Source organism: Diadema antillarum, unplaced genomic scaffold, assembly GCF_040938485.1.
Source record: "Diadema antillarum isolate AM-2024a unplaced genomic scaffold, OU_Dant_1.0 scf00000210, whole genome shotgun sequence".
Classification (NCBI taxonomy): domain Eukaryota; kingdom Metazoa; phylum Echinodermata; class Echinoidea; order Diadematoida; family Diadematidae; genus Diadema; species Diadema antillarum.
The window spans coordinates 805,960-832,914 of record NW_027271099.1 but is presented as its reverse complement, the minus strand read 5'-3'; the positions used below and the strand labels follow the sequence as shown (position 1 = coordinate 832,914).

Sequence of the window (26,955 nt, the reverse complement as noted above, 5' to 3'; positions counted from 1 at the left end):
AAAATATTACCCAAAAGGTACATTCTATCTACCCACTACTAAATGGGGAGGGTGCTTTGGGAATAAAAGTTGTGCACTATGATTGACATTATCTTACACTTTTGATACCATAACAACGAAGAAACAGCTCATTATCCTGGCAAATTGTGTCAGCCAGACAATGTTCCTTGACACACTCTATCAAAGTATAGCAAGCAAATTTCAAATGGTGGAAGATGGACTTTGAGCCCTTCTGAGAACTATGTTTCTGCTTTAACCTGTCAAATCCTTGAGAAATTTTGTGTGAGATATCCTTATTGGCTAGGATGTAGGATGAGACATGATAGGGTTGGGTCGAGCATGGTCAAGAGGGGGTGCCATTACCTGGTGTAGCCATTGGAAGTGTGCATGGGAAACTCCTCTTCAGCGGCCTCAACCTGTCAATGCAGAAGGAAGCAAACCCAAACAAAAACAAATGAAGTAACGATTCATTCAAAATTAGACAAAATCAAATATCTCTTCAGTCAGCAACCCTAATTTCTTTCTTTCTTCAAATTTCAAAACCTTTTAAGCCACAATACAAATTCTCAAAATATCTTTGAGAATTTGTATGTACTTCTAAAATTCATCTTTGACATTATTCCCACTGAAACTTGCTAGTATGCACGGCAACAGGACAATTTTGGTCGGAGAAGGAGTTGGTGCAAGTCAAACAATGAAAAATGGGAGGAAACTCACCAACTAGACATACTCACACACACACTCAAATACACCACAGAATAATTTATGACTTAAAGGGATGGTATAGTATTGGTGGAGATGAGAATTGTGCTTTTAACTTTCTGCAAGATACCAAGAAACCACTTATAAAATAGTACAAACCATACCATTCTGAGAAGAATTCAAAGTTTATTTGATGAAAATCAGTTTTGGAATGGCTGAGACATCCAAAAACAAAGTAAACCAAAACGATCATACTAAAAGGTGGGTCCCACCTTTTATTAGGATCGCTCTGTTCTGGATATCTCAGCCATTTCAAAACCAATTTTCATCAAATAAACATTGAATTCCTCTTGGAATTACATGTTCTTTCATATTCATAAGAGGTTTCTCATTATCTCACTACAAAATGCTAGAAACTTGAAGTTAGGTCTCAACCAAAACTACACAATCCCTTTAACATTGAAATATGCATACAAAAGATCATTCCATACAATTCTGTAATAAAATCATGGGACAGTTATTCTATCACATTCCCTAAAATCATGCTTTACAATTGATAGAATAAGCTTTAAAAAAAAGTGCACTTCATATTTGATCTTTGTGTAAAAGAATACCAAAGACTTGATTTAGTTGCCAAATATGTCACAGGAATCACAAGATTTATCATATATATGTTTTTTTCACCTGGTTGTGGTTTGACTCTGCGTGTGAAGAGGATGAGCCTGGTAGTGGCCGAAAACCTCAAACACGATGGGTGACGTGCGCAGATAGTCGATGAACGCTCGCGTGACTGTGGTGGAAATCTGTCCGCCGCACAGAAAATACATTTGAAATGAAAAGTTGTTTGCAAGTTTTGTAATGCATGTATGTACGTACACTTCATAGTATGTAGAACAGGCCACCTTAAAACATAGCACATCAATGTGCCAAGATTGAGTAAATTCATTCCAAGTTTTACTTCTACACTGTACGTATAGAAGGCTTATTTGCACAGAATCAACATCTTTAATAATGGCAATTTCAGCAGTTTTACTCTCAGAATGTTTTCTCATTAACACTGAGTCCTGATAATTTCAACATTAAAAATTGATTCCATCATAAACTATGAAGTTGTGTATTAATGGAAGTTGCATTTTCTTCTGTCACAAACTGAATATTCTGTATGATACCTTACAAAAGTTTTTGAAGATGAATTTTCAGTTTACTGATAAAGTTTGCATTTGCTTCACTGAAATATTTCTGATGGAAAATCATATTTTGTTAAATATTTTGAGACACCATAGCACACGTACAAAACAGTGTTATTCATTAGCAGCAGTAGATAGAAAAGCGATTAGTGTGGTGATGTTAGGCATACAAGTGTGTAGCAATACATTCCCATCATGCAATGCATGTTGCTCATGTCATGGTGTAATATGCAAACATGGATCTACAACTATGACACAGAACAGAAGGTGATTATAAACACGTTTTGATGTGAAGACTGCTGCAGAAAATCATTTTACGACTCCAATTTTTCATGCTTTGAGGTTGATGAAACTCACTAGCTTTTTTTGACATATGTTTGTTCATATACACGTGTGAAAGGTAAAATGTATGTGTACTGAATCATCAAGAAACCCTGAGAAATTATCCTTACAATAAAGGTCTAATTTTGACATTACAACCTAATCTCTGTGATTTTACAGGACTTGTCCATCATAATTAAAAAACAACAAACAAAAAAAAAACCTATGTTAAAATGACCTGTATGTTGAACCAAGGTTAACACAATTTTGAGAAAATCGGCTCAAAGATAATGTACAATGTAGATGTCAAGTGTGCAAGAAAATTGTTAGGCATTTATAAATGATAGGTTGATTAAACACATCATATGGTACTTGAAACTCCTATTAAAGAAAATCACATAGTTTTGAAGTCCAAAACATATTTAGACATGAAAATTTGGACAGAGAGTACCAGGTAAATTATCAAACTCTCCAAATTTGTGCTTATATGACAAATTCTAATTCTTCTTGTCTTCAAATGATGGCACTTTATAAGCTGAATGTCATGAAAGGAAACATAAGGGAAATCTGTCTATCTTTGGAACAAAACAAATTTCTGTATATGTTCATTCTTTCAATTTAAAACAGAACAGTCTGAGCTTAGCACTGGAAGCACCCAAATATGTGCATTATGCCTTCTTTTTGGACTTTCAAAGATTCAATGAATTGGTGATCACTCATATACACTATACACTAGTAGTGTGAACACCGATACCTCTCCCCAACACACACCAATTCCCCTATCCCCCCTACACGACAGAAAGAAAATATATGAGAAAAAAGCAATACACAATGAGAAAGAGGAAACTACCATATGTGTTCATATACCACACTGTATGTCTCAACACTGTATTGTACTGAATGCATTGAAAATTTGAGGAGAAAAAGCATCTTTTACTTATTAATTCATTTTCTATCACTACCCGTGTTTCATTCTTGACTTGTTCCATGGTGCATTATGCTAGTTTTTTCCAAAAAAGTCTCAACTACACTCAGATTGACGATAAACACTGAGAGAGAAAAGTGAGGTGTAAAATGTGCTGAACTCGGCTAATCCAATATGACATACATTCCATCTTGGATGCATCAAAGCTAAATTTATTAATTCATAATAGTGATGGTGAGGATTTGATCACAGAACATCCTACCATATAAAATTTTTGCAATAAAGCCTAAAATATAAGGAGATATCAGCATTTTTCTCATTACACCGTAACTGTAGACAGTTTAGTATTAAAACATTTTTATCATAACTATTGTTCACATTTTGTGTATTTAACAATACTTAACATTGATTATACGAATTCAAATTTTTACAGTGGTTGTTTCTATCCCTAACTCACATTTTAGAACTATTTTAAAACACTAATGCTGGCTTTTTGTTTCTTCTGCAAATGGTAAATTATGCCTTTTAAACTGCTTACAGGAAGAACCTATCAATACTGTTACACTTGCAATGCCAAGTACAGGTACATTTATACTGTATCTATACATAGACTCGGTGATGACGTACAACATTGTACACTAAAGGAATAACGCCTTTATATCAAAGAATGAAATGCACCGAGCAGGATTTGAACCAATGTCCTCCTGATTAGGCATCAATAACCTTAACCACTAAGCCATGGTGGTCCATGTGGTGTAAGTGTAAAGCAGTCATTAATCATGGAGCACGCACACGCTTTGCAAATGAACTTAACCTTAAGGCATATTTGATGAAACCCTGCAAGACATCAATATTGATATCATTATAAGAAGCGCTGGAAATATGTAACCACGTAAACAGAAAGATACATAAGGAGTGCAATTTTTTTTTTTAAATTAAATCATTTTTACAAAAAAGCAGAAATAAAGCCTTTTGAACACATCAATCATGACATGAAAAACAAACAAAAAAATTAGACAGACAAACATTGACATACAGACAGACTGCATAAACTTTTTTTGGACAGACCAGACAGGCTTTTGACACTCGACAAAAAGACTTACATCCTGCACAAAGTAAAAGCCCAGGGGCATTCCCGATTGGCCGGAATAATGACTGTGGTTTTCAACCGATTGCGTGACAAAGGCCCCTTGGCCATGGAGTAAGCTGTGTATCAAGCAGAACATAAATAAAATGTGTTTCAAAGTAATTTCTTTCATCTGCCTCTTTTATTTTTCCCCCTCGAGGTGTATTGTATCAGGCCAGCCATGGATAAAAGAGAGTGACTTATATGTGTGTTGAAACTACATGCATTGGAAACAAATTTAAAAAGAAAAGCATTTACTGTGAAGGGAATGAATATTGGCACATGTCATGACAACGAGTAGAGTAAATGAAAAATAATCTTTGAATAACAACCATTAAAGAGCTGGAGCCTGAGCTTGATCTTATGATTAACCTATTTTCGAATAATTGCCGGTCAAATCTCGATTTGGTCACCAACTGTTCAACATGTCTATCTTGTCTGCAGCCTTTTCACACTATCGCCAAGATTTTGACATTTTCCAGAGGAACAAAAAATTAAAGGACAATGGCAAAACATTCTGCAAGACACTGAAGAACTAAATAATTTGGGCTGAGAAACTGAAAATCAAAAGAATAAAAGTCATGATATAACAAATAGAAAAGAAAAAGGCAAAAGGGCTCTGATTTCCAATTTGCCAGAAATTTGCAATGTGTGAAGACACTTTTTCACATTTGACATCACAATTTTTGGTCACAAATTTTGCAGCATTTTTTTTTTTATTTCAATTTCAAGACAAAAATATGCAAGATGCAAACAAAATAGACACATATATTAAACCAGAATTGGTGGACGATTAAAAAGCACGATGCAAGTAGAAATAATCCCAACGTTCAGCAAACTCTGCAATGGAATAGAAGTGTGCGCAGCTGCGAAAAGAAATGGTACGTTATGGTACTTGGAACGACATTGCTTCATTCTCGCACATTCACACGAATTGAACGGAATCGATTCAAAGCGAAATCAAAGTGCGACCCACAAGCATACCAAATTCTCCCCATTTCATCTAGGCTTCTTGAGGAGGGCCATGACTGTTTTGTTTTGTTTTGCTGTTTTGCTGTTTTCATGAAGTGATAATATGATAAAGTTCAACCAAAAGACAATTTGATACAACTTCACTCTCCCTACATCAATTAACAAGAATCCTTTTCTTAATGCACGAACAGGCAGCTGGTTGTTCATTGAATTCTTTAAAGATGAGATAATTCTGTTCATTATCACAGGTGTTGGATTTCAGATGTCCACCAGTTATTTTTAATGCTTTACGAGAACACGCTGCTAACAGAGTTATAAAGGAATGGGACTATAAGGAGCTTTACTGAATGAAGTGATTTAGATAGTGGTGGGGCAGTGAAATGGTCTAGATGAAATGAGGTGAGCGATTTCACAAGCATTCCAAGAAGCATCAAGTACATCCATCCATTGGTCACGTGTTAGTCAGCATCAATGCGGCATATCTGTCTCGGGACAAAAACAAAAATGAGTGCCACAAGGTCGCACGACTCACGTTCTGCGTGTGAAAGATTCTCAGCGAACCGTTCTCTGAGTTTTTGAAAGGTTCGGTGGAAAAGGCCTCATCCCTTCGGTAGAGAAATCTTTGGCAGGAGGGTGGAGTTATCACAGAAATTCACCAAAAAGTAATGAAGTGAGTCAGATGTACTTACAATATCATATATATACCAAAAATGCTGGACAACTGGAAAAACATTGTAGAACTGAAGTTAGATAAATAATGTAGTCTGATTGATTATACTATCTTGGAATTCTTCTTTCCTTGGGGAAAAGTAATATCTAAGTGGTACCTTTGTCTCATACCAGTATTTTTGGTTTATTTTACAAATGATATCATCAACATATTTTCAAAGTAAAAAACATGCATTTCTGCTAGCCCGCTTATGAAACAAAGTTAAAAAGTAATTTGGCTGTTGATGAATAGTAACAATTCACTGTGACTAACTGACTGACCAACTTACCGAACAGTTTCATATTTTAATCATACTCATTATTTTGGTCCCCAACTCAAACACTGGAATAAGTGTGAGTTATCATGCCCACTTCTTACATCACAGTGTGAAATAAACATTTGTATCTACATCTTATTTCATATTTCTATCATAACAAACTGTAAGAAGAGTACTAGGCAACTGCGTACTTGAATTCAGAATCTGACTGTTTACACTGGCCTGGAATCTCTTGCAACTGGTCACATTCATCCTGCCAAAATACTGTATATTCCATCAGTAGCTAAATGTCATTGCTTTGAAATGTAAAATATATGCAAATAAACAAAATAAACACACACACACACACAAACAAACACATATACCCACAGACACATGGATTTTCTCTAGCGCAGTGTACACATATACACTGATACAATATGCATGTACACCTAGACACGCACATTATATACACACCAATACAATCGCACACAGTATACACACCAACACATACAGTGTTGCACACTCCCATTCAATAAACCTGTACATGCTACCACACACATACACAAACACACCTGCAGAGGCATACCATACTTGTATGACACAGAAGCCAACACCTGTCAAAGTAATTAACCCTTTCAGTTCCTCCTTTTCAATATGTCATGATTGCTACTGTACACATGAGAGCTGCCTTTGGTTACAAAAGGGTTCATAGAGAAGGGCCCAGATCCTAGACATATAATGATCATCTTACCACGACGACACAAAATGAAACTCCAGGTGCGACTTACTTGAACTGGCAGAAGATGTCAGAGTACTCGGTGGAGATGCCTGAAGCCTGGAGGACGGTCACTCGGAAGGTGAAGGTTGAGCCGATCTTGAGGTGGTCAGCGTCGCAGGCGTCCAGAGTGGACAGCGACGTCATGCTCTCCGTGGTACTCATGGCTTCAAAGTCGTGACACTTCTCATCAAGGTCTATGTGTGTGTGTGTATGTATATGCGTGTATAGGGGGTGGAGAGATAGAGGGTGGAAGGGTTAACATTACAGAGCTACACATTCATCTGAAGGATTCACTTTCTTCATTTGGGTAAAGTCATTCATTTGTGCGTACTGTATGTACATGTGGTGCACTTCACTTTTAGCCTAATTTGAGGTGCAATTTGTTGGCATTTGGTCAAATCCAACCCCCTTCCTAACTCCCACCCCCCCCCCCAACACTTGATATGACATGACATTAGTTTGACAATCAAATTAATGCGTTACTACATGTAGGCAACAGTCCCACATAAAGCCCTTTGCTTTTCCATTTATGGTAATGGATATTTGGGATTGCGTGATCCCCAGTCACTGAAAGCTGACTTTATATAATTTGGTCATTTCCTCTTCAAAATGCAGTGGGTGGGGATGGGAAGAATTAATTGAATGTCCCGAAAATCACCAAGAAAGCAATTAACACAAGGAATACAGTTACTAAAATTGTTCGAGTTTGTTAGGGAGGGCATTTTTGAAGACCATTGTACAAGAAAATGACAAAGAGCTATTCATGTTCAAGAAGAGGCACTCTTACCCATGTCTGAGTTCTCTCTCTGACCCTCCACGATGCGTAGGTTCTCCTCCGACATGTTGGAACGGCTCATCACCTTGTTTATGACGGAAGTGTTTCTCTTCAGCTGGTGGAACGAAAAGGAAAACAAGAATATGGAGAAAATAAGAATATGGAGAAAATAAGGATACCTTCCTATTAAATTGATGAAGTGGGAATTTAGTAAAAGGAAAAGAAAAAGAAAAAACTCCCTTAATCACACTAATTTACTATCTCTGATATATTTCCTCGTCTTTAGTTTTATATGCCTCCAAATTTTCTGATATAGTTTCTTTCAGTCTTTTCCTTGTCCCTTTGGTTGCATATCGGTTCTCATATCACATCATATCCCCTCTTCTTGCATTTTCCTCCTCATTTCCTCTTCCAACCTTTCCACTTCACTCTTGGTCCCCCCCCCTCCCCCTCCCCCTCCCCACTTCCCCTTCCCTTCTTCCACCTTCACCCCTTCCTCCCTTTCTCCTTCACTTTCAACAGTTTGGGCCCTCCCTGGGGGCCCTCCCATTGACTTTTGACCAACCCAAGCCGTGACACCGTGGACTGGTTACGGCAGCTTTGTCACATCGTGTAGCAGCGGACCTCACACGCGAGAGGAAGAAGAACATGAAGAACCAGCTCCCTATGCTCACCTTCCGGTTGAAGTACTCGTCGTCGTTGAACTGAATCTTGGCCATGCCCGACTGCCTGATCCCCGACCCATAGTCTGGCGTCTCGTCATCTGGTAGGACGTGCTGAACAGCGATGCGGAGGTACCCCTTGACGTCTCCTTTCTCGTTGACGATGGCGACGCGATGGACCAGAGGTACCGGATGCAACAGGTTACTCATGTACACAAAGGATCTGGGAAAATCGAAAGTTTTTTTTTTAAATTTTCATAAATTCTGTAATCAACTCTGGTGACAAAGTTGCAGATGAGAATGGTAACATTGGTAGCATACTGTAAGTAGTAATAGTGAAAATGGTGGCTGTGATATCAATAATAATAAAAAGGCAGTGATAATACTGATGATGATAAAGATGTTATATAAATTGACAGATAAAGCTGCCTGTTTGATAAGAGTGCTAAATATTTCACAAATCCCATTTTGAATTTGATGAAATAATAAGGCAGCAATGTCATATGCAACGTATATTCAACCTTGTAGGCCCACCAACACACACACACACACACCGGCAATGTAAATCAGGAAGGCTCCCCCATGGAGCCAATCAGAGAAATATTTGTGTGTTACATGAATCTCCATATGAAATTATAATTCCCAGATCAGGGAAGCTTTTCATATTCACTAGCCAGGACATGATGGAGGCATTTTGAGGCAGCCTTTTGCAGAGTCATGGGAACTTGGCAAATCTGTGCTTGCAAAAGTGATGTGGACATTGTTTTGAGTAATGAGGAATACATGTACGTTGAAATGGAATGGGAACTTCAACATCGATGAAAATCCACACAGCCGAGCTTTAGCAGTGAAAACACTCACCTGCCAACGAGTCGGAACCAAGGGAAGCGATCGTAGAACGGATCCCGGCACGTGACGCTGTTCTCAAAGCTCATGTTGCCGTCGGGGCTAGTGGGTGTGGCGTCGGCGGCGTTGTCATACATCTCTCTCATCAGCTCCAAACGTTTCCTGGGCGACAAAATCGTACAGCGTTAAATTGTAATTCTTTTTTCTTTTTGATAACAATTCAGGACCAAGAAAGCGTGTACAGGGTTCCCTTCCATAACACTTGTTTAAACAACTGCCACGTTTCTATGACAAATTTGCTCTCAGCCAATCAGATGCTAGGATTTCAGTAGCTTAATACAACTATCGTAACTTGTCATTGATAACAAGTTTTATGAAATGGGGCCCTTGTGGGGGGGGGGGGGGCCTACATGCCAAATGTTCACTCCTCTTATACTTCTCATCACAGGTACAATGTACCCTACTTTTTGTTTACTTATGTCGACATCCTTTTTCCTTTCATTCACATTGCACGTACAGTGCAAGTATGTGCTATATTGATTATGTTGGAGATGATATGAAAAAAATGAACTTGAACTTGAAGTTCTCCCATTGATAGGAGTCTAACATGAATATTCATGAAAGGGTGTGGACTTACTGTAGCTTCTCCAGGGTCCAGTAGTGGGTAGCGCCGTTCTTCTTGTCCTGGACCTCCACAGCGACCACGGTGCGAGGGAAGGGCCTCTCCATAATCTCCTGGCTCTCACTGCTGGGGACCAGCTCGGTAGGGAGGGGCGAGTAGAGGGTGTCGGACAGCAGCACAAACTGGAACTCCACCTGGTGTGTGTAGGAGGCATCAATGTACAGGTGTATTAACCCGTTGAGGACGGTTTGATTTTGCTACAACACGCATTTCCCGTAGACACCTGCCCGAGTATACTCGGGACTCGTCCTCAACGGGTTAAATGGTATACAGTGTAACTTTATATGCATGTAAAATGTACATACTACATATAACATACACACATAGTGTACATCGAACATACCACATACAAAATACACACACGCATACAATGTAAATACAGCTTGACACGGTTGTCCAGCCATGTTGGGACCGGCACCTGTCCGCATTATTGAGCAATTTGGCCGGATATGAGAGAAACAATGTTTATGTACATGTACGTGTATATCCCGTTGCAACCTAATGGTAGACATTGTCCATTTTTTGTTACAGAAACTGAAATATTTCAATGTAATGCTCATAACATGTTTCTTTTGGGCATATTGTAGGCAAATCGTGCAAGTTTTGTAGCAGTTTTAAATGAGTTTGAAAACTTTTTTTTTCCATCTCACTTTATGAACACATCCAGATAAGAGAGAAGTCTGAAGAAGAGATGGCCAGATAATCAAGGTTGGACTGTACATTCCTTCATGTTGCGCATATAATATGTAAAATGTATATACTATAAAATAGGCATACATATTATATCTCAAAACTGAGAACTAAAAACAAATAACGTCGAATTACAATGCTTGCACATGGCACTGGATTTGTGAAAACCCGGAGAGGTGATGATTTTTACCTTTTTCTTCAGTTCCACGCTGATTGCATTGGCCTCCTTGAGGAAGATGGCATTACCCCACAGGTCATCCTGGAAGATGGGTTGGTAGGACATCAGAAGGAAAGAAAGACAATTAAACATGAGTCGACTAAGGTTGTGTTCGAGCGTTCTCCTAAAGCAAACTGAACCGTACCGTACCTGCGCCAGAGGAGCACTCGAATGCTCCTAAAGTGTACCATACCATACTGTACCGAGCCAAAAGTGGACCACTTTCCGATGTGCCTCAACATGGTACGAAAAGCATACCAAAAGTTTGCATGTGAAGAATGCGCATAACATGCACGTACATCATAATGCAAAGAGTTCATTCTCTTTGTTCGGAACATCTTTACGTTCAATGTAGTTTAAGCGCACCAGGTGAATGACCCTCTTGCTACAAAATGTGTGACCCCCTCTAAAAATAACTCATGAGGAACGCTTTCTCAACAGAGCGCTCAGACACTCCAAATCTGGCACACCACAGTATGGTACAACACAACTCTTTAGTTCACTTTGGTTCACTTCAGAGTGCTCAAACATATCCTAATATATGGGCTTAGCTGCTTTTTATGCCATATCCTGCGTGTGAATATTTGGTTATATAATGAGCACAGAGAAAAATCAGTCTCATTGCTATGGTGACATGGTCGCCTGCAATTATACTCAACAATGGCTGAAAGCAATCAATTTCAGTCACACCAGGATTTCTTTATCAGACTTGTGATCAAGATTTATGCCTTGGACAATAATTGCCGCTACCATGGCAGCAGTCAATTAGCTCAAACATTATCAATGTAGCTGTTAACATACTACTTGCAGACGCACAAATTGCACATATTTTAAAATACATTCTTGTAGTGTGCTATTATAGTTGTCTGTGTATGTTCATAGTCAAACAGACTGAGATCCTCAGCCAACAATCTATCTATCTAGTACGTACCCACTTTTATCTATCTCCCTTTCTTTCTATCTATCTGTGTATCTATCTATCTATCAATCACTTTATCCATTTTCTATGTCAATATCCATCTATCCATCTATCATCTATCTATCTATAATCTATATTGTATCTACCCTGTATCTATCTACCTACCTACAAAATGTGTACTGTATATACCTGTCTACCTATACACTGTATATCTGCATCCATCTACCTATTTACAACTACCCACCTATCTATCTACCTATCTATGTATCTACATGTACCTATCTATCTATCAATCTATCTATCTATTATATCTACATGTATCTATCTATCTATCAATCTATCTATCAATATTTGTATCTATCTATTATCTATCTATCTCCCTATCTATTTATACCTATCTATCTATTCTATTTATCTATTATCTATCTAATCTATGTATGTATGTATGTATGTATCTATCTATCTATCTACACATTGTATCTATCTATCTATTCATCTATCTATCTATCTATCTATCTATCTATCTATCTATCTATCTATCTATCTATCTATCTGCATCTCTCTCTTACATCCAGTTGTCATCCAGTAACCTTTGAACCCGTGACCTCTGGACCCTATGGAGCCCACAACTCACCCGGATAGAAGTGAAACGGTAGTGTCTCCATTTTCTCCACACCCATGTAGCCAGTTGATATTCTCTTGCTGTCCACTGACCTGTGATTAAAGAAGAAAGAAAAAAAGGAGAAAAATATGATGAAATATCTAAAAATTTTCTTGAGAACACCGCACACTTTGATATACCAATTGTGCTTTTTACACAGTAAAGTACACACTTTAAAAGTGAAAAAATTCACCTATTATATTGCTTGTCAACAAACAAAGAAACTGGTAGAAGTGCTATTAGTCTTGTGAAACATACAGTTGTACTGTCAAACTTATATCATATGATACGTATCACGTATGTGAAGAGAGAAAGCAAGGCATTCCTATTTCTAATTACTCCACTAATCTAAATTTAGATACTGGAATGGATTATTTCTCCCCATCCAAGGGATTTCTACTATCCTTTAAACTTCTTTCTCTTATAAATCTCTGCATGTATGCAGAGATTTTGCTCTCTTGCTTCCAGCATTCAAATGGGAAGAAACTCGCATATCAATAGTCTGCTTTGCCGTGTTCTCCGTCGTAAAAGTGATCACCGGTAATAACATGTCATTGCAATAAAATAGCTCCTTCAGCTGATATTCTTAGCTTTCAACGTTCTGAGAATACTGCACAGATTAAACCTTGTATGAAAAGAAAATCTTACAATTCACATAAGGACATACTTTCTTTAATAGCAACACTCATGCAATACACAAAATATATTATGCTTGGAAAAAAATATAAGAAAATGTAATTTACATCTTGAAATCCTCATATTTTGGCAGACACAACTTTGTGTTTTATGACCTTTATCTTCAAGGGAGACAGAAAGAAATTGTGTCAGTGAGGAAGATGCTAGTATGAAGAAATAATGCAAACTGAAGTTTTTATTCTCAATTTCATCTACCTTTGTTGATTTGATTAGTGGTTTTATAAGTCTTCCCCCAAAATCAACATAGAATTATATTCTCATTTAAAATTGAGTGTTAGACTTGACAACATCTACTGGGAAGAATTTAAGTCAACATCAAAGATATATTAAATGAAAAAAAAAATGGGGAAGATTAATAGTCAAGTTGCAGTTATCGAGGAGCAAAACAACAGAAGGCAAGAAAAAGAGAAAACGGAGCAACCAACTTACCTTCTCCCACTTCACCAACTCTCACACTTTTTCTTGACTGCCGGACTTACATTTTCATTCACATGCAAATTGGTTTGTTACCATGGAAACTGAGATGACAAGCTGGATGCTCCCCTTTCTTTCTTTTTTTTTGTCTGATTTGCTCCCGATAACTGAAAACTTGGAACCTTGGTTCGCTCTCAAGAACATTAAAGACTACCACAAAAAAACTTCAACATTTTCCCTCAATCTTAAAATCCGATTTTCAAAATTTGATCATGGGATAACTCTCATTTAAATCAGATCTGCAAATTATGGACCACTAATGAGTGGAAGGCACTTATGGAAACATCTTCATACGAGTGAAGTGGACACTGTACAGTCGCATTTCAATACATGAACACCAGACAGTCTACTGTCTACATCTACTTGTACTGAGCAGCTACAACAGTGCAGAACTACATGGTTTCATGCACAAGCATGGATTAAAGTTCATCTGCGTGAAAGAATGTCTTCCCAATGCTAGAAAGATTACAGAAGACACACTCACTAAGCAAGATAGGTACACATTTAATCTTTCTTTTTTAGTATATATTTCCAACAAATTGTTTGGAAAAGGCACTTGGAAAGAGAATATGATATAACAGTAGTCTCCAGGCTACACAGTCTTTATTAGCTTTAAGCACAGGTTTAGAAAAAAGAAGATATTGTAGAGGAAACTCAATATAGGAAGGTTCTTCTGACAATGGAAATTTTATTCCACCTTATGAATTGATTTGTTGTCTTGGGAGCTATTTTGAGCTATTTTGACTTCATTTGACTGGGTCCAAAGTAAAGAGCTTGTTATATCAGGCATTTTGTTACATCAGATGTCTTCATATTGAGTTTCCACTGTACATAGCAGCCTGTTAAAAATGTTATATTGGTACACACATCTATGATTATTAGACTGATGAAATATGAGTCATGAGGCATAGCAATAGGAGCTTTTAGATACACACCACTGAAAATGATTAGTTACCAAGAAGTTAGTTACAACACAGTCAAAGTGAAAACACTAATGAAAGCTTGTGTCAGAACATGAGGTAGATATTTTGGAAGAACAAACATATGAATATATATACTTTACATTTACGTTCTGTATAATGATGTCATAATTCACTTGAGAAAAGTATTATACAACTGAAGTCATATTTTATTGCTGTTTCTTCAAAAGCATTTTTCCTCCTCTAGCAAGTATGTTACAGATCTTTGACAAATGTGCAATCTGTGCAGACGATATCACTTATATTCTGTTTCTGCCTCATTGACCCAGTAGAGCTGGGACATCATGGAGTGGGCAGGCTGGCCCGACTTGGATATAATTATTTGAGAATCCTTGTAACAAATTGTGAACAGCTTTTATCACTGATCCTTCTGTTAGTACACACACAGTCAAAGAATCTTGACTAGAGTCAAACATCATCGATGAGCTTATAATGCTTTGATGCACAAATTCGCTGTCGGGCAATTCTTCTCTAGCAGGCCTGCCACTAGTCATAGTTTTCGAATAAACCCAGAAGGGTAGTGAGTGAAAATCGATTTAATTTGGCCACCCATGTCCCCCATGCTACCAGATTTTTAAACAATATTACAAGACTCTCTGAATTTGATGAAGTGGTATTAACATTTTCCAAAACACACAGCATGAGAAAGAAAGTGAGGGAGGGGGTAGGGATTGAGAGGGGGAGAGGGAGAGCAAAAAGAAAAAAACACCAACAGGGAGGGAGAAGAGGGCTTTTCGAGATTTTTCCCGTTTGCTAGTTGGTTGTAAAAGAGAATCTTGCAATCACTCTTAGTTAAAGTAATAATGCCCGCCAAGGCAGGGGTGATTCCAGGATTCTCGCTCACTGCGATGCAGGCTAAAGACAACCATAATGCTAATGGCTTGCCATCTAGCATCTGCGGCGAGGCGTACTGACGCCAGTTAATGTCTGACATCGCATGGTTGTAGAGGTCTGTCCGTATACAGCGTACGTGGCAGGAATAAATGCATATCTTACTCCATCTCAGAATGGATGCAAGAAATATTTCTTGCTTGTATCTTCTCACCACTGGAGTATAACCCAATGTTCAGCACCTAAAAGAATTCATTACAGAATTTTGTAAAGCAAGCTCATACCACCACAGGTAAAGCATTCTGCATAACAAAGTGTTAAACTATTAGAGTACTCCGCTGATGAAGGCTGCAGCGTTGACAGCTGAAAATATCTTGTATTGAGATCAAAAGTTTTATATCAAAAGTGTCAAACTGTTGGCCTGACCCTCAGCCTTAATGGAATTAAGAACTGGCCACTCGCATCACAGATGTGACATGTATCTCAGAAATATGATCCAACTAATGTCTGAATGAAGAAGCTTGTCAAGAGATGCTTAATTATCTATGCCTCAATGCTTTAACTACTACTTGATATTGTCATTTCAGCATGTTTTCCATCCAAGCAGGTGGCAAAATCATAAACCACTCCTTCCCAAAATGTAGACAAGGAAGGGCGGTATAGGAAAGGGAGAATGGAATAATGGTATCAAAGGAAGGCTTAACCCATTGAGGACGGACTGATTTTGCTACAACATGCATTCCCCATAGACCCCTGCCCGAGTATACTCGGAACTCATCCTCAACGGGTTAATAATGAGTGTCAAAGATATTAGAGCAAGGGAGAGATGACTGATGAATGAGGTATATGAAAAACAGAGAGATATAAGACATGTGCTAGGGAAAGGGTGAGAGAGAAAGAGTGATAGGAAGGGACCAGGACATGCATCAAAGAAAGGATGAGAAAGGGACAGGCAGGTGTGAGGAAGGAAGGTGGTATAAGGGAGGGGTAAGGGACAAGCCAGGCAAGCACATGGGAGGGATGCCAGGCATTATGTTAAAGAAGACGCCAGACAGGTACATGAAGAAGGGGTAAGGGAGAAATGGAGGAGACATAATGAGATACAATGGATGGATAAGGGAGGGGCTAGAAGGAGGTATCATATACAAATATGCTTTAATAAGAGAAGAGGATGGTATAGGAAGCAAAGGGAGATACAGGTATATAAGAGGACTAAAGGAGTGGTAAAAGAGACAGAGGGCAAGACACATAGGAGTATAAGTGGAGCTATAAGAGATTCATCAGGAGATATATAGGAGGCATATGACAATGTAAAGGAGGAGAAAGGGAAGTATAATGGGGCATATGGAGAAGTATAAGACAGATATGGGTGGGCAACGGGAGCATAGGAGACATATAAGAGGTTGACTGTAGGGATAAAAGGAGCATAAGGTTTCTGCCAAATGTATACAGGCATAGGAGATAGGAGGGATAAAAGATGTATAAATATATATTTTTTTAAAGGCTAAGAGAGGGGTGAATGAGACGTAGGACAGATACATTGTATATGAAGAGACATAAGACATATAAGAGATATATATGAGGAATAAAGGGCACAAAGGGTCATAAGGAGACATATGAATAATTATAGAGTGTACGATTATGAGATGGATGAAGGCAAGAATGTAGGAAACCAGAATGACATTGTATATGAAGAGACATAAGACATATAAGAGATATATATGAGGAATAAAGGGCACAAAGGGTCATAAGGAGACATATGAATAATTATAGAGTGTACGATTATGAGATGGATGAAGGCAAGAATGTAGGAAACCAGAATGCCATGGTAAGTAAATGACATAAGTGAGAGATTAAGAAGTGGTATTATGGGGATTTCTGGGGGAGAAAAAAAAACATATCAAAAGAGCAAGGAGGGATAAAAAGGAACAATCAAACATGTTGATACTGTGTATTAAAGTTTGTGTACATTATAAGGCTTCATTGAGACCAGGACTCAATGAGCTCTAAAATCTACTGAACGCAAAGGCTGAAGTCAGCGTGTAGGAACCTCATGGACATGGGTCCAACCAGTGTGCAAGTTCTTAACCCATGGCCTCTTAGATATGACTCCTCCCTGCAGAGTTAATATATAGCATGCCAAGTTCCATATGCAATGGTTTAAATAAACAAGGCATGATCAGTGTTTCCCATAGTTACAGTAACATTGGCTGTGAGGTTTAAATGGATGTACCGACAAGAATGGGATCTAACTTTCTCATGGGAAGGGGGAGGGGTTCAAGAAAACTCCAACTTTAGCATGGGGAAAACTATCCCATCAAAATGAAGCTTGTCTAGAAAGTATATTCATGCATTGGACAGAGAATGCAAGCATATTCTTGTGTTTGAAAGCCTTTCAAAGTACATGTATGGGGTTGGTTGGTCTATTTGAGCCCTATGATTATTCTCTATCAAAACGAATCTCATGTTGTGTAATCCACCAGGTAATTTCCCCATTCAACCCTTTCACTACATCCTTTATCTCTGTGCATGGATATATTCTGTTGTTTTTTGTTTAGTAACATACATACACATGAAAACAAAAACTGTTAGAACTGACATCGAACATTATGTTTGTGTACATACAATGTGTGTGCACAAAAATGCATGTGTAGACTTTCATACATTTTTTTCCTCATTTCGGCTGTGGTTATAGGTTAATATGGCATGGTGACAAGACAACACGCACTTCGTTAATCGAACACAACTGCAAACACAATGTCAGTATAATAGGAAAGGCCTACTCTACTGCAGGAACATGAATAAATACATCACATGATGGGTATCATGAAAATGCTTTCACTGCTTATGAATATTCATGAGCGAGAACAGGACACGTGATATAAGACAGATCACAGAGCCCTGTATACACATGCATAGTACTTTTCAAATCATTTTTTTTCTTCTCCCTCACTCTCTCTCTCTCCAGGTTTTTGTTGTAGCTTAGCAACATGTCAAGCAGAATGTTACGCAGGTTAAATAGCATATTTGCTGTTACATGAGGAAGTCATAAAGTTTTCTGCGGTAAAGACATACAACAGGGTAACTACATTGTCTAACAGACACAAAGGAGCATAGCCATTCTTATGGCTTTCAAAATTTAAAGGGAAACATCCAGCCTCACATAACAGTTTCCACAGTTGATTTTGACCAGAAAAAAAAAAAAGGACGAAAAACACCAATATTGCATGAATGATGGCGCTGTTTCTGTTCCGGACCTCTTCATCTCAGCATCTCCCGGTTCGGTCACGTTGTCCTTGCCAGTCCCTCCCTCCATCGCTACTCCATCGTCGAATCTTCTTCTCTTGCTCTCGCAGAAACACCAGCACAACTTACATGTAACATAATATACTCAATACTTATAAATACACCCTGCAAATCATGCAATTAGGATGTGAGGCACTGATTACAAATCTACATTTTCAGAGACTCCAACTCTCCCGTTTTCGACGGGAGATCTCCCGCCGAAAACCCATTTTTGCAAAATCTCCCGTTCTCCCCCTGGAGATTTGATTTCTCCCGCCCTGGCTCTGTGTCACCCGGTGGAAAGGATTTCTTACTTATTGCTATCGTATGTTGAAAAAATAAGCCTTAGATAGCACCAGAGAACATCTAGAAGCCTAGGAACTTCGTGCTTCGCACACATCAACTTGGAGTCTCCCGTTTGCTAGGGGTTTCGGGCGGGAGAATCTCCAGATCAGAAGGTGCTTGGGGTTGGAGTCTCTGCATTTTATGATACAACAAAATTTAAAATATTTAACTGACATGCATACCTCCCTAGTTGCTACAGGTTATGAAAGAGTTTCATTTGATATATCAATACACAGAAGAAAGAAAATGGCATGAAATGCTAAAGAGCTCTAACTACTGTGTTGTGTATGTGTGTAAAATGGAGGGTGTGCACACATTTTCAAGTTTATCTGTGCTGAAGCACAAAAACAAATTTATTGTGTCTTATCCATGAAACATCCACCACTTTATACAATAACTCATCCCACACATTTCTTCTATTTCAATGGATTAACATGAAATCAAAAACTTGAGTCATTCTGGCCTCTTTCTACCCAGATAAGAATCTTTATACATCGGGGTCAAGCACCTGTGGAGAACACAAGGCCAGGGGCAGCTGTGGCAAGACTCTTTGACCGGAGAGTGCAGGTATTGAATGTGTATTCCTTGTGAGATTGACTTTACCCTAGGCAGAATGGTCTAAAAAAGAAACAACTAGCCACCATTCAGTTTGGCAGGGTATATTTTCTTTTCATAAAAGAGCAGTCCGCATTTTCTCTTGTACATTTGACCATGGTCTATTTCGCTTGTGTTTTTTTTTTCTTCTTTTTATTCTTCTACTTCTTTCACTTTACAAAGAGCTTGGATTAACAAAGGATATATTGCATTCCTGAAATTCTTTCCTTCTTCATTCAAACAAAACCCAATCTCCCCCACAGCTCCACTGAGGCCAAGCAGCACAAGGTTCAGTTGTTAATTTGCAAACTTACGGCCTTTGAGCAAGATGCCTAGTTTGTATTTGGGTGTCTGTTCCCATGGTAACCCATCCATCAAGCTACTGCTGTCCGGTAGCCCCCTTGCTCCTCCCCTCTCCCCCCCCCCCCCCCCCCCCTCCCCACCCCACCAACCAAGAATGATCCCTGCATAATCACAGCCAAGTCATCAATTAGCTCCGGTCTGACAGGCATCAAGATCATTATCGCCCCGTCCCGCTGTCACAGCCGGCAACCGAGATCCTCTCCCCGGCAGCTACCTCTTCCCAGTGAGTCACCAAACTAAATATAGCCCGATGAGTCGCAGGGGAGAGTACCTCCCCAGTACCCGTTACCTGCCTTTCTTATGCAAATGATTAAGGCCCAGTGCATTGTGGGAAATTCCAAGGAAATTTTTGAAGGGGAGGTGAAAGGGTAAGGTCAAGTAACTAGGGACAGTCTTATAAGAAGAAGACGAAAAAAAAACAAAAACTGGGTAATAATATAAGGACCAGCTGGTATGACATGTTTATGTCCCACTTACTGGGCAACCTAAGAAATATTACAGCTGTGTCATAGCAGTTGTTGTATTCTCTGCATGATTTGTGATGTTTGTAATGGGCAATGGCATTTCATATGTGTGGTGGAAAGTGGTGGGGGGGGGGGAGGGGAGAGTGGGGGAGGGGGAGGAAGCAATAGACAGAGTTCTTCCCAAGGGATTCATTCCTGGGGCATCAGGGGGTGGTGGGGTGGAAGTTCTCTTGCAAGGAATTTCTTGAGCACCCGGTAGTGACAGATGCTCCATCATTCTGCCAGTACAAGACATGCCTAGAGTATTCAGCTAGGAATAAACGTGGAAAGGGATGGGGGCTTGTCAGGCATCATTATGCCAGGGAAAATTACCCTCTGGTGTTTAACCCCACCCTCCCCCTTCCCCTGGCCAATTCCTTAAGTTTTATTTATGTTTTTATCTAAGCCCCAAGTTCAGGAGGAAAGAAAAGACCTTGACTTGATGACAGTTGTAGCTGCTGCCATATTGCCTCATCAACATCCCGATCAATAGACAGGGATGTGGTGGATGTGGAATGTGAAGTGGGAGTTCAGGTGTGACAGAGAGTGAGCGAGAGACAGAAAGACAGACAGACAGACAGACAGAAAGAAAGACAGACAGACAGAGCAAAACAAAGAGAGAATGAGTAATAGGAGAGAAAGATGAATGAAACAATTTTTTCAATATGCAGAAATGTACATGTAGTCTCCTCTCAAGAGTTTGAACTTTGTTAAAACAGTCTCCATCACACTCTACTACAACTGAAGTCATTATTTGTTTTATAATATTTATGATCATGATTTGTGGATATGACATTTACTGTTATGGACATACTGATCATGAATTCCCTCTATTTGTTTAGATTTCTTTTAATCATCCTGGGTTTTTTTAAGTCTTTCTGACCTGCAGATCAAAGCATTGTCCCTACCGAGACATGAATATTGTCACAAAATGAATGCATCTTACGTTTGAAATTTATGAGTGTTTTGTGGGTTTTTGATGATGACAATCTTTCTTTTGGGAGGGGGAGATTAATTAAGATATAAACCTTGCATCAATTAATTGTACCTCACATCTATTTTGAAAGGGAAGCATATCACATAATCCTCTGGTATTATGAAGAAATAAGAAATACAGTAACTTTGTGTGTATACTTTTCAATTCAAACATTTGAAATTTACAATATAGCCTGCAGGCTTTAAGTGCTTCAAATTGATGCAAAGTGAAATATGTCTACCTGCTGAGCTCTATATTTTCCCATACCAAAAAACAACAACGAATAAAAGCAGGCTCCCAGAGTTCAGCAAAAGGTCAAGTCCAAGTCTTATTGACGAGAAATCACTTGCAAATGAAAGTGCATGATACATACATTGAATACAATTGATATAGCTTCACAGTTCTTTACCAAATGACACCCAATTAAATTGATCTTGATTATATGAATCATAATCCAAGAGGTTGCAGAGTCCTATGCTTTCCTTTCAAAAATATGACCAAGTACGATTATCTTCTTAGACATAAGTCACTTGACGCACACGAGTCTTATTTTATTATAAATTTATTGCATCTGTCAAGAATAGTTATTTACAATGCTTACATCAGTAATTACAGTTTGACTATACTCTCAATATTCTGACTACACGAGGCAAAATATATGTTACTGCCAGTACTGTGGTTGTTCAGATAAACTTAAGAGAAAAAAATAAATACACCTGAATAATATGTTCAAAACAATATAAACTCATAATTTCGTCACAAAACCAAACTTAGAAGACACAGTTCATGTAAATATGTTGATGGTCATGACATATGTCACACAAACATATTATGTAAAATATTTTTGAATAAAAACCAAATAATTTTATATTTTTAGGGAAGAGAGAGAAAATGAAAAAGCTTTGTTATAATGTACTTTGCATGCAGATCAAGAGAGATATAGGCAATTCTATATTTGGCAATCTATAACATATGATTTTTCAACGACAAGGTAAAATGAGGAATACTGAAAAGGCTACGCTGTGGTGACTCTCTTCAAGGTGACAAAGAGGGCGCTTTCTACCGTCTGCACTACTCCTTTTAATGGCGACTTTCTCTCTCAAGATTGTAGGGAAAATTATAGCATGCACCAATGATGCTCTTCTGTTGGCGTGGAAAGTAAATCATGCATGCATGAAATGTTTTTAGGTCGTCAGGTTTTTGTTTTGTTTTTTGTTCCCATGATGAATACTCCCTCATCAATGAATAAGGAAGGGTATAGAATGGTTGTCATAGGTCACATATACTCAAACAAGAGGTACATTAGTCTGAACGCACATCATTGAGACGGTACAGTTATGAACAAGTTCAACTATGGCCACAAGAGGGATGAGAAGAATGATGTCTTGTTCTAAAACAACAACCAACCTAACACAATAAGAGTGTCCTATTCGGCAAATAATCATCACAACTTAAAGATGTTGAGTACAAACTGGCGTAAGAAATATTAATGGTGTAAACAAGATGTATCAAAAATGAGGAAGCATATCGAACAGACACGTGGAGTACAGCGGTTGGAAGTCTTCACAGAAGAACTTAAGATTGTGGCATTTGGTTTGAAATCACCTCACGCTAAACTCTCATCCATTCAACATTACAACTATTTTCATATCTTACATGAAGGCATCTGCACAACGACACATATACGCATTGTTTGTAACACCTATACAGCAATATTGCACTTAGAAAAGTAAACAATGCATGCTTTCCTTCTGCAAACATACAACAAAAAATGACAACAATTCATGAAACTGTTACTTAAACGAATCCAGTACCTAAAATGATATAAAATCACTTAAATTATCCAAACCGTGTTGTAATATTTGTAACATTTGTGTTATTAAAACAAGTACAGAAATCTGAGACATTTTCTTAGGAAAGATCTATATTAACTAGGAAGGTAGATATGAACTGAAATCAATAGAACCAGAAGTACATGGTAAATTTAATATAAACATGAAAACATATGGAGAAATTTGTGAAAGAAAAACGACCTTTAAAACTGCCAATCACCACAACACTTGATGGACAAGAGTGTTCTGCTTTTAATGGAGCATTTTCTTATAGAAATCCAGTTACTCGGTGCATTCAATTTTTTTCATTTCGAGAATTCTTCACTTTTCTGTTCATTTTTTCCATTAAAGAGAATAAAAAAAGTTGACTAGGGGACTGAGAAACATTGACGCTAGGTGTTAAACTCAATGAGTAGGCATCCCTTGTATTGTAAGGTACATGTAACGCGTACATCTTCAACCATTTCCGATAAGATTCTGATATCTCCATGGCATTGTGTGGGACCAGTCAAGAGCCTGATGGCAATGAGTGTACTAGACCACTCCCCCCCCCCCCCCACCCCACCCCAACCCCCGAACAGAGGCACAGAACCGCAGAGTCACAAAATATATCAGTTCCTATCAAAACAGCTATCTAAACATCAGTAGACAATGTTACAACCTTTATCCAACCATTTATCATCACATTCAGCATGTCACTGTGAATATATCAAGTAAACCTGGCTAAAGATTAGTGAAATGCAGTCTTGATATCAAAAAAAAAAAAAAAATGCCATGTAGTAAACGTAAAGTTAAAGTCTTTTATCCTAACCCAGGTGATGATTTATCACTTTAAATCACTGCATCCAATATTTAAGCTAACATCAAGAGACCTGGTTGGTGCTCTTCTCTGTAAGCCATCATTCAAATATTTAATATGTATATAGTTTTATTCAATTAAATAAAGTAGGAATTCATGCATGGGTTGACTGGAGAAAATAATTCTTTGAACTTTTATGGTCCTGTACATGTATGCATGTAAAAGGAATTGCTTTAAAAGGATTCTTTTTTGTCGTTGGTTTGTTTGTTTTTTGCCAAATGAATTTTTATCAATATTCATAGTCATCATCATAGTATTGAACTTTGATGAAGAAACTGAAGCATATCACTCCATTGATTGCAAGGCAAATGTGTGTTCGGACAGAAAAAATGGTCATGAACAGTCTTTATACTGTTTCATAATCAGCATCTACCTTGCAATGCCTCATATTAGTAAGCATAACACAAGTCTCATGATAGTAGCAATTCATTGTATTTCACTATCAATGCTTTCTAAGATACAGTATGCATTTTCTGAACACCCAACACCTAAATAACACCACTCCATCTATTTGCTTTGCTTTGAAGAGACAAGACACATACATTGTAGCATTACTCTCACTTTTTTTTTTTGATAAAGCACCAACTGTTTTTCATTAAAGATTTCAGACTGACTGCTGAAAGGGAATATTCAACAGCCTCTTAATAGCACATCAACAGAGACATGAGGTTTGATGTGTTAAACCGGTACCAGAGTGTGACATCATCACAATATTGCACTGTCCCCAGAGGTCAACAAACTTTACATCAAACGGTGGTTTTGTTTTGATTCTTGTTCACCTTCTTGATAATAGAATCAGTTTAGGTCATTTAAAGTTTGGTATTAATCATTCTTTTCAATAAAAATTGCCTGATTTTTTTTTTCTTCAGGTGAATCAATTAAACAATTGGAACGGACATGTAGGAAAAACAAAAATATTGCAAAATGTTGCCCTCACAAAGATACGAGTGTCTCCAACAAGACAAATGTAAACCGATTACGTTCTATCTTTAATCCTCCTACAAATTATTACCTTTGGTCTGTGCTGTTACTTGCCTTCCCAGACTTAAGGTGTCTTGTATTTTGTCAATCCTTTCATGTTGGTTTACTGCCACTTTGAGCAGTCACTGGTAATAATATAGACCATGATATTTATTACAAAAAAAAGAGAGAATATATTCCAGGACAGATCACATGCAGGCAACGAGTATGTTTAGTGCCTAAAAATTTCCTTGCCCAACAAAATCATTTTTAATATAAATACTTGATGGAAATCATCACTTTAGCAATTCATACAGTCATTAACTTCATGATTTACTGACTTGCATAGCGACTCGACAGCTTCATATCATTCAAGTATTGAAAGTACGGGAATACATATAATTACATGAATACAGACTTCAAATAAAATAAGCATGATTGTGCAAATACCATAATCTGATGAAGTAGACAATGAATTCTCATAAATAAATGTGTTTGAAAAACTGAAATGAGATCTTGATACATATAATGAATACTATTCCACCTGTACATTCTTTGAATTGGTTTGAAAACTAGGAGCGGCTAAAGAGGTATCAAAGCAAAAGCATGATGAAAATCAGACGATGAATCGACAAAAACTTACACATTATACGAGAAAAACAAAAAGCAAGGCTGATCCGAAACTACTCTATACATAAAAGAGATGGAATACACACTTTGGGACATTAGGGACGGACAACACACACACTAGACATCACATGTACAATTATTTGAAATTTCGCTACATTTGATTTTCATCTATACGACACACAGACGGCAAACATCCCACTTCAAAAATACACATCATAGAAATATATACGGCACGCAATCACGTCGCTCTCGACACATGTACACAGTTTACACAGACTATCTTTGGTCCTGTGAAATAACATGATGGCAATCGTATGCACAAAATAAAACCAAACATAACTTCAACCAACACCCACATCTCATACTAAATCTCTGATGGCTTCACACGATCGTCATTGATTCGTTCATCTCCATTCGACATCCCTATACTACTGGGCGAAGTTTCTGTTACCTCTCCTTTAAACCCATCAATCCTTAACCTTTAGACTCCCAAGTTATAATCATCTCTCACTGACAGATGTAATGTAATGCATGGCACATCCTTTTCCCCACATTCTACAAGTAAGCACTATCCAGATTACTTTAATACTGATAGTTCTCATCCTTCTCATTAGCACAAGTGTCATCTCTTCTTGTGCATGGAAACCTATCATTTACACTCACAACTGAAGGCTTTGCCCAAAGAATGATAAATACATACAAGAACCACCAAAACAACTTTTCTTCACAGATGCCTAAATACAAAGCCCAAATATACAGGTTTTTATTTATCAACAGCTTCATCCTAAACATGAATATCACATGGCCTAAATTTTGTCCATTGGTCAATTTAGTACAACTATCCTCTAAACTGTTCATATCCTTTTTATCCTGCACTTCAGTTAGTGCCAAAAATTGTAAATATTCTTGTCTTCAACATACCATTTACAAAGTGAGTAGCCATGATCTCACACAGTTCACAATTTGTCTTTTCTTTTGTGCAAAATGGACCCTCTTCATGTTGACATGTGGTCATTTTGTATCTCGTTCAATTCATTTCTCCTATTGAATTATTATAAGACACTTGTGTATTAAAAGCAGTCTGGATAACTGTACAGCTTTGACTTGGGAGTTTGTAATTTACATGTGATTGTACTAACATAGTTGGCCATCATGCTTGCTTGGTGGTTGGCAGGCTGTATATACCAATGTCTTAA

The 26,955-nt window shown here is 37.9% G+C and overlaps 1 protein-coding gene across 1 annotated transcript in view; it reads right to left on the bottom strand.

Moving 5' to 3' along the window:
- LOC139724255 (kinesin-like protein KIF1A) overlaps positions 1 to 26,955 on the bottom strand; it is a 171,218-nt gene that overhangs the window by 29,255 nt on the left and 115,008 nt on the right. The window contains exons 20-29 of the mRNA XM_071635396.1: positions 12,405 to 12,484; positions 10,825 to 10,893; positions 9,900 to 10,078; positions 9,278 to 9,424; positions 8,429 to 8,639; positions 7,767 to 7,869; positions 6,990 to 7,173; positions 4,239 to 4,341; positions 1,387 to 1,505; positions 364 to 416 (exon numbers count right to left, since the gene is read on the bottom strand). Of these exons, the coding sequence (XP_071491497.1) occupies positions 364 to 416; positions 1,387 to 1,505; positions 4,239 to 4,341; positions 6,990 to 7,173; positions 7,767 to 7,869; positions 8,429 to 8,639; positions 9,278 to 9,424; positions 9,900 to 10,078; positions 10,825 to 10,893; positions 12,405 to 12,484 (1,248 nt within the window). The remainder of the gene's footprint in view (positions 1 to 363; positions 417 to 1,386; positions 1,506 to 4,238; positions 4,342 to 6,989; positions 7,174 to 7,766; positions 7,870 to 8,428; positions 8,640 to 9,277; positions 9,425 to 9,899; positions 10,079 to 10,824; positions 10,894 to 12,404; positions 12,485 to 26,955) is intronic.